At 39.5% G+C, this 9,429-nt stretch overlaps 1 protein-coding gene across 1 annotated transcript in view; it reads left to right on the top strand.

The window, feature by feature from the left end:
* Window positions 1–753: 753 nt before the first annotated feature.
* The window catches only part of MGAT4D (MGAT4 family member D), a gene marked incomplete at its 5' end in the record, with an annotated part of 47,808 nt that continues 39,132 nt past the window's right edge, over window positions 754–9,429 (top strand). Inside the window, 5 exons of the mRNA XM_025211691.1 lie at window positions 754–931; window positions 1,449–1,589; window positions 2,749–2,882; window positions 6,962–7,008; window positions 9,334–9,429. The exon at window positions 9,334–9,429 is cut by the window's right edge and continues 12 nt beyond it. Of these exons, the coding sequence (XP_025067476.1) occupies window positions 754–931; window positions 1,449–1,589; window positions 2,749–2,882; window positions 6,962–7,008; window positions 9,334–9,429 (596 nt within the window). The remainder of the gene's footprint in view (window positions 932–1,448; window positions 1,590–2,748; window positions 2,883–6,961; window positions 7,009–9,333) is intronic.

Here is a 9,429-nt window from a genome sequence, read left to right as displayed (position 1 = left end):
CCTGGTTTCCCAGTTCCTGGAGAAATGTTGTAGCTACAAGGCTATTACATAAAAGGTGAGCACCACCACCTCCTTCTCCATTAAAAGAAGAGAGTGATCCAGTCATCAGAACACCAAGGGATGACTTAGGTGCCTAAACTTAGGAAGGTGTTTTGGGCTGTGAATCCATTTCAGAATGGCACCTAAATCAAAGCTGAAGGTAGACTTTTAAGTCTGGAGAAAAGCAAGATTTCTGAAATACTTTCATCAGTATTTCCTGTGGCCTAGCTCAGGTAGTTCCCCATTTAGCAAGCTAGATTTTATGAGTCCTATTCCAAACTGCCCCCTCCTTAGCGTCACCACACCTAATTCCATTTCTACGTCTGGCCCTTAGAGTTTTTCTGCTTCAGGTAAGTCATACGCATTAGGGAAACACAGTGGCGTTTTTCTCCTTTTCACCAATCAGCAAGGAAACTTATGGTGTGTTGTGTTATTTTTCTTATCAGGGAAGTAGTTTATAAAATTTGAATCAAGTAGTAATTTACTTGGTGCCTTCATCTGCTTTATTAGGGCTATGGTGTAATTTACATGAACAATAAATGTACAAAAAGCTGAAGAACCGTAAATATACAGACAAACCTTGAATTTGCAGTAAACCTTGAGTTGCATGTTTTATTTCCTGTACTTACTGTTTTCTTCATGTATTCTTCCATAATGCCCTTTATTCCTGAACTCCAGTTTGCCCCCATATATGGTTAATCTCTGAAGAAATAATTTGCACTTGTTACAGGAGATGGTCTAGACAAGTACCAAACTGAGTTTTTGGAACTTCGTCAAAGACTCTTGTATGCTGAAAAAGAAAATAAAAAGAGATCTCAAGAGTTGAGCAGTGCCCTGGATGAAATTAAACGTGTTGTTGCAAAGAGAGAAAACTCTACAGGAAATCTCACAGGTTTGTGGTCAGAAAAAGTTTTTGCCTGAAGAGCTTCAAGTTTTATATGCTGAGGCATTATTCACTATTATCAATGGGAATAAATTCTGTGTATGTCTGCATGCAAGCATGTGCAAGATTGGGGCATTACGTTGGAAACCTTATAAGGGAGGGCTATCTCAACATGTGTTGGTAGAATACCTAGCACAGTAGGGCCCCAATCTGATCAAACTCCCTAAGTGTAACTGTACCATGATAATAAATTCATGTGAACTTATTCCTGAAGTCTGCTGGAGACACTTGGGAAGCTTATATGATGTTTGAAAGATCTGACATATACCTTCTACAGTGAACAGAAAAGCTAATCATCAACACCCATGAAGAAGAATTTTTATTTGACCTACAGTACTCTCTAATAATATGACTCAGGTTTAAATTGTGTGTGTTGTAATATGCTGCGCTTTTATTTGAGGAAAATATTTGAGTTCTGATCTCAATCCTCTTGTGCTGGCCTTTTGTATATGTGTTTTTTTTAAAGATGATACAAGGTGGAACGTATTAAATCTCACCAGCAAACTCTTCGTGCATCTTGCAAACATGTACTACTACCTACCTCACCTCCAGAAGCATGAAGACAGCCTGCGCCCCAATGTTGTCATTGGTCAAGGGAGAACTGGAGGTAAGAATTAAAGGCTTGCTTTTGGGGGCTTGCTTTTTCACCTTAAATACTGGGGTATTGTTTTGGGAATTGTTTTATCATTTACTATTTTAATATGTTATCTGTTTCTATTACTAATCTTGTTTTTATTATAGGCCATCCCAGGCTTCTTTTTTTTGTGGGGTGAGGGTGGGAGGGGAGAGAGTAGAAAATAAAGGGACATGCCCATTTTATAATTGTTTAAGTTTGGCTTACATAGTGTGAGATTTCTGTACTATTACTGTACAGCCATTGTAAAAAAACATTGTGTTGATTACACTGAGTGATATCTTGTCAATGATTTCAAGGCAGAACTCCCCGCTGAAATCTGAGGGAGGGCCTCTGCTTAAAATTGTTTCTACCTTTGTAATCTTTGGCAGTTACTAGTTCAGTTCCTGCAATAGTAATATCTCCCATACTGAGAGATACAGTGCTATAACTCAAGAGTAAGTAATTTGCTCAGCACTTCCTGTGAGAAAGTCGCTTGCCCTCTAGATTAGTGGCAATTTAATATCTCATTATTTACATCTTACCAAATCTATACCGAGAACTAATGGTTCTCTCTCAGAATTATTGTTTCTTCAGAAATCTGGCGCAGCCAACCATAATTTTGCCAGAGGTACAAGTGTTTCTGAATACTCAAAACTGCTTACAAATGCAATGTAGACCCAGCATTTAATATAAAAATTAAAATATCTGCAACCAAATTTCTGCTTGTCATGCACAATTTACCATATGGCACAGAAAGTCTATCAAATTTCTATAGAAACATTAACCGTGTCAGTTAATTATATCAGGCAGTGAATTTCTATTTTTGATTATTGTTTTCTAGTATAATAGCTCCTATTTTGTGTGTTCACTTAGAGGGAACTCAAAATCAAAATGTTACTAAAGTCCCTATTTTAGTGGACCCTAATTCATGGGTTGGGGACAATAGGTTGCCCACAAGAGCTTCCAACATTTATCACTGCCACAAAAGTTTAAATAATTAAATCAGAGGTTGACAGGGACAGTAAAGTGTAATTCTCCCCCCACCCGTGTTACTTGACCAGCATTGCTTCCCATGGACCATCGGAAGTCAAGGACTACTGCTGTATGTATATGGCTTGAGATGACCTGATTTTAACTTCTGTGTTTGCAGTCTCCCTAGTGATGGGTATTCCTACTGTGAAAAGAGAAAAACAAAGTTATCTGACTGACACACTGAATTCTCTTTTCTTTGATGTTTCTGAAGAGCAGAAAAAAGATTGTGTAGTGATTATCTTTGTAGCAGAGGTAAGTTAGTGTGGAAAAAGTGCTTATAGTAATAACAAGATAATGTGGAAATCCATGTTTGACTATAGTTCTGCAGGAGATATTTCAATATACTAGTAACCACAGATTTTAAAAGGAATTTTTTATGCAAGTCAAATGTGGGAAAATGTTCCTTTTTTCTAGTTAAGAACTAGTTAAGTGGCCAAGAGTTAGATTCGGCAGAGAATCCTATTAAATTCAGTTCTAGAGACTGATGTAATACAACCTTAGAGTATAACAAATGCTGTTTATAAAAAATGTCCACTTTTAACAAGCCCAACAGCAATGACTGATTTTTTTTTCAGTGTTACGCAGGTAATTGACTTACCCTATTGTAGCAAACACTCTCTTTTAATTAGCTTTTAATTAATTAAATCATAGTCATAATGGAGGTTCATTATGAGGTTGTACTATATTTCTTTGCAATGATTTTGGCAATTGTAATATTTCCAAATTACATGCCGATCTAGACTTGTTTAGTGGTCAGGACCTTGGTCTTCTCATGTAGAAAATAACAAAAAGATGCTACAGGAAAAAAAACTGTCACGTGGTACTCTCAAAACCTCTAACTGTGCTTGCACTTAAATAAAAGCATATAAATTCCATTTTGTCTGTTAGCACAAGGTGTTTTAGTAGTAGAATTAAAAGGAGAGTACTAAAGTTCTATGGAACCTGAAAAATGCAGACTTATTACCAAATCTGAAAAAAATACAGGCTATTTATCTGTCCTTTGGGCTTATGCCCTACTTTGTGCTTACTGGTATTTTACAAGGTGCCTGATACCTGCTTATTAAATAGCATTTTTTCCTGAGAAAAATAATATAAACTTCTTGTACATAAACATCTCCTGTTTGAAAAATGACTCTGCATAAATTATGATTTTAAGGTTAAAAATAGTATTCCTCTCCCTGAATGTCTTGGTTTTATTGCAAAATACTTAGAGCCGGTAAGCTTCCCCAATGGAAGTGTATAATCTAGCAGCAGCTACTTGTAGACTGATACTGCTGGTTGGGAGACTGTTTAAGCACACTACCTAGCTCTTCTTATGCTTCCTTTTAACAACTGCTTCCTCACTGGATGATTTATTATGTGGGAAAATAGCATTTAGCCTTTTAGTTCAACCAAGATTTGTAGCTGTTCAGACTATAAATAATACTTAGATTGTACTTTACCTTATCAAGATTAAAACTGAATCCTGATGCCTCCTTCTGGTTCATATCATTGTGATAAGTAGACAGGCCCAATTTGCTGACTATTTTTCCTGGACAGCTGAACTTGCCTTGGGTTTACGCTGCATTATCCATTATGAATGAGTTAGTCTTTAAGGCGCCACTTTGCCTTGCCTTCTGCCTTGCTTACACTGTGCTAGGTCCTAGTAGAGAGTCTTGGTGGCAAAAGCTCTGCCAGTTTGCAGCAGAAGGGAGTGCCAGTTTGCAGCAGAAGGACGGAATAGGCAGAAAAGTCCATTGTTGAGAAGAAGTGAGTAACATTTGTTATAAAGGAGATGTGTCGGGACTGCTGATGAGTGTATCTATTCAATGACTCCCCACAGAATGCCTGCAAATCTTCAGTTGTGAACAAAAGTAATCTTTTCAAACCTTGTGATAGAAATCTTTGCCAGCACTGGGTGCTAATTGGTGTTTTATATCATAGTACCTAACAGGAGTGCAGCTGTGTACTATGCCTTCAAAAGGCACAGTCTAGGAAAGGGGAGGTTGTTTTGGGGGCATTGCAGTGCAGGTGCAGCCCAGTTGCTTTTGGGGAATAGCCTCATACAGGATTGTTTGTCACACTGCAGCCTTGCCCCCTAAACACTCCCATCTGTGAAGTTTGCAAGGTGTCCTACAGAATGTATCCTACTGGAAGGGGTCCATACAGTCGATTTTCATGATGCTTGCATGAGCAGAGCTCTCCTCAGCACATCCAAAGAGCTTCTCTGGTCCCCTTGTGCTATTTGTAGCAGCACATAGGGGCCAGAGTTGAACAGGACAGGAAGCGGGTAACTTTTCAGTGGAGCAAATCTAAAGGGTGACATGTCTTAGGACACAGCAGTAGCATAATAAGGGGATAGGAAATGGGGCACCAGCCCTTGTCACTGCCCCAGACCATGGGCGGGGAGAAGATAGGGGTCGTTCAAAAAGAGCAGCAGCTACACTAGTGGCAGCACAACAGCTACTGACACACTGCCTTGTGCACAGCTACTGCCTGGGGTGCTCAAGCACCCAGTTAGGCCTCTGGGACAAAGTGTCTTAGCTGGTCAAAGCAGCTTTACAAGAGCAAGTTCTAATGTAACTCAACAAAATAACATGAGCCAAAGAGGGTATTAAAGTTGCTGGTGTAGCTGTCTCTCTTGTTGACCTTAGTTATATTTTCTTTATTTATTTGCTGTTTTAGTATATATTTAATTAAGCTAAGTTATAGTTTTGTTTTTAAATAATGAACTCCAAACTGCTTGAAGGATCTCCATATTTTCATAGATCTTTAAAATCTAACTTAAAGCTTGTTAAAACCCAGTGTTTTCCATACTAAGACTGTTAATTTTGACACTGCAGCAATGGAAAAAAAAATCTGCCATTTTAATTTACAAACTAAATGCCATCAGTTTGTATTAGGAGAAAATGCCTGTTAAGAGCTTTGGATATTGTTAGCCCAGGGCAAGGATGCTTTACTTGAATTTTCTTACCAACAACAGGCCTGAGTTAATCATCAAAAAGCCATTAGGCTTTTTTTAAATCTCTATTGAGAACTGGAATAGAAGAGTATATTTACCTTGGCTGTAATTAGAGGCTGTAGACAGATTGGCCCAGATCAATGCTTGCTTGCAGAAATGGAGAGTCCAAAAGTCTGAAACAGACTAAAGATCAGTATAAATGTAAATGAAGCATCAATGATTTATATATTCAAATATCATGAAAATAATGTCTATTTGGCCCCCTCTACACATTATAGGTATTGAACAATTACCTGGTTAATTGCACAATTATCTGGAGACCAGCTACATGTGCAAAGTAGCTAGCACACCAGTAAAAAGCTCCAACCAGCTATAAAGTTAGACCTTGAAAATGTGTACTTTATAGCTTTATACATTTATAGCTGGTTGCTATCAAGCTTTAATTTGCACATGTAGCAGGGTTTCCCCTGTGGCTGGAGCCCCATTAGCTGCCAGCCACAGGGGTGCATCATGCTGCAGGTGTGCACCATGCCCAGTGTAAAACCCTCAAACCTTAGGGACCACAGCAACTGCAATTCCCGGGGTCTGGGAGTTTTATGCAACCCCCTGGATGCTGTGGATCACAGTTGCCGTATCCCTAGGGTTGAGCGGGGTGTGAAACCCCTTGGATCCTGGAGATCGTAGCTGCCAAGTTCCTTAGGGCTCCTGGCTGCGGGGAAACCCCTAGGGCCAGAAGATCTTCACAGGGGTTATCCCCCTCCACCCCAAGGGCAATTCCCCGCCCCCCCTGCCCTGGGTACATAAGAAACCCCCAGTGCCAGAGAAGGATCACAGTGATCCTTTGGCACCAGGTGTGTCCCACACTCCCAGGCTGAGGGATTGCCCAGCAGTGATCTGACCCCAGGGGTTTCCCTGTACCCCTAGGGCAAGGGGATCATCCCTATGATGATGATCCTCTGGCTTTCATGCACCCCAGGGCAGGGAAATCACCGCAGTGGAGATCCTCCAGCCCTGGGGAGGTCTGGGGTGCCCCCATCAACTAAGGGGGGCTCCCAGCCATGCGAGCTTGCTTCTTACTGGTGCAAGGGGAATTTGGGATTGGGCTCCTCCTGCACCAGCAGTAAGGTGTGATGGGATCCAACGCACAATCCCACAGTCACACCTCCTGTTCTGCACATTTGGCAGGAGACAGGATAGCATGAATTGTGCATTAGATCCCATCGCGCTTTCCTGCACATGTAGAGGAAGCCTTAGTAAAAACATTATTCTATTTATTCTTGTCTGGATTTTTTTTTAAATTACATGTAGGTTTGTGTGTGACTACCTAAATCAGGTTGTTATTTAATACAAATATTAAATCAAGTCAAATGAAATGTGAACTTTTTTTTAGGTGAATGCAGAGTATGTTAACAGTATTGCAGAAGATATTAGAACCAGGTAAGTTGCATATCATGTAACCTTGAATGGCTTATTGAATTTAAATTTTTAGATTAAAAAGTTGCAGTATTTCAGCAGTAAACAACAAAAGTAAAAGTTGCTGAAATAATGTTATTACTCAGCTGTGGAAATAAAATTAAACATAATAATGCATTTGAATATATGAATGTGTATGACGTTATATAAGTTTTAGGGAAGGGGAGTGACTATGTGTTTCCTTCCCTATTGCTTTCTTGTAAAGGTTTTATTAGAGTGATATATTTTAACGAACCAATTGTATATTTGGGATAGGGTTAGATGAGCTTTCAAATACAAGACATTCTTCATCAGGTTTTGCATTCAAAAAGTTGTCTAACTCTATCTCAACTGTGCAGTTGGTCCAATAAAAGATATCACCCTAAGAAATCCTAGCCTCTTACATAATTTCTGGATCATCACAGCTACCACATCACTCTAACACTACTTCTTGTAAACACATTTTAACTCAGCAATTCTATTTTGCAATTTTACTCTGAAAAATATCTACTAATTCTCCTTAGCTTGAGCTTCCTTTCCCAGGAATTAATGTTAGAATCCAAGTACCTGAGTATGCATATATTGCATACCCACTTATCTCAGTGCCTTAAAATCTGTGGCTGTTGGTGTTGATGTTTGTTATGTTACCCAAACTAGCATATAAAAAACACTTAGATAACAGTTTATCTTTGGGGGTTGTGGGCCTGATTTCTGAATAGCAAATTATTTCATTTCAGTGCAGTAATTTAGTTCTCTGTGCTGTTAGTAAATGATATGGACTGTGTGAAAGGCTGAATTAAAGTATAACTGGGTGTTTCTACACAAAACCCTTAACTGCACATTAGGCTAATCTAATGCACAGTAAAGCATCGGCATCTACACATGCATGGGACTTACTGCACAGTAAATTAGATTAATGCACTAGATTAATGTAGTGTATGTGTAGACTCTGACCAAGAGCAAATTGCTTCCAGTCAGCCCAGGCAGCAGGGGGCATCAACCTATCCCCATGTGGCTGGGAGAGCTGTCCTGGCAGCTGGGACTGTTGTGTGTCAGCCATGTGGAGATTGGGTCAGGACCTGACCTCCATGTGGCTGGGATGCAGCAGTCCTGACTGTTTGGACAGCTCTCCCCCACCCCATGGAGATAGGGACCAGCCCAAGTGTCCCCTGCCAGCCCCAAGCTGGCACCCAGGGGAGCCTGGAGCTCCCCCTGGCTGCTGCTGCAGGGGGGCAGAGCAGCGCAGGAGAAGCTCTGGAGTGAACTGCTCCCATTGGAAGCAAATTTGCTCCCAGCAAGCACACATTCACATGTTTCTGCTTTCTGCAAAGAAAATTTAAGTGCATTAATTGCCAACCATCATGAAATTCCATTAAGGCTTACATAGCACCATATTCTTTGTTTGCTCTTATTCTGTTCCTTAGTAGACATTGGCAATACTGTACACACTTAAAAAACAAGGCTTGAAAGCGACTAGCGCATCAGTTGTCTGCTAATGTGGTGTATGGACTGCAGATGCATGGACTAGTTGCATTATGAATAATATTGCATTGTTAATACTGTCTTTTTAAGTATTGGTATGAAATTTGTAGTAGTCATTGAAGAAAAAATGTGAAGCCAAGAAGTTGAACCTATGATTATACAATGAGTAATATCTTTTATTGGAAAAATAATATCACATAATACACAAACCTGTTTACAAATTGATTTATTATATATGTCATAATAGAATTGGTGTGTTATAGCTGTGATGGTCCAGGAAATATACAAGAAGCAAGGCTTTTTGGTGGTGTTTCATTTGACAAACTGTATAGCTGGGAGAGATGTTAGACAAACTTTCAGGAACAAAGAACCTGAAAAAGGGCATTTGTTTCTGAAAATTTGTCTAACCTCTCTCCCAACTATACAGTTGGTCAAATAAAAGGTATCTCCAAAAAATCCTTGCTTTATGTATGTCTTTTAGAAATATCACTATAGCAATTCTCCCATTGTTGCTGTTATGTAGCAGCAGTCCATCTTTCTTCCAGCATCATACTCAAATCAGTTTGATCTGTTTACTACTGTATCTATTTTAATTTAAGAAAATCCCATCCCTAACTAAAATGGTTATACTAGTAAAATGTTCAAGTTCATATTGAGCTCTAGCATGGTTTTCAGTTGAGCTAAGCTAAGTTTTTGAGCTAATGTTATTTTAAAAGCGCACCTTTATGTCAACATAGACATGGTCTTGACTATGCACGGGGATAGGTTCTGTGTCTACAGATTGCTATACCAATGTTAAGGCCTTAGGTATTAATATTTTCTTCACAGATTCCCTAATGAAGTGCAATCTGGAGTCCTTGAGGTTGTTTCCCCTCCTGCTTCCTATTACCCTGACCTCTCCACTCTTAAGGAAACATTTGGGGA

Source organism: Alligator sinensis, unplaced genomic scaffold (genome assembly GCF_000455745.1).
Source record: "Alligator sinensis unplaced genomic scaffold, ASM45574v1 scaffold554_1, whole genome shotgun sequence".
NCBI lineage: Eukaryota > Metazoa > Chordata > Crocodylia > Alligatoridae > Alligator > Alligator sinensis.
The sequence above is the reverse complement of the archived record's forward strand: the minus strand, read 5'-3'. Positions and strand labels throughout refer to the sequence as shown.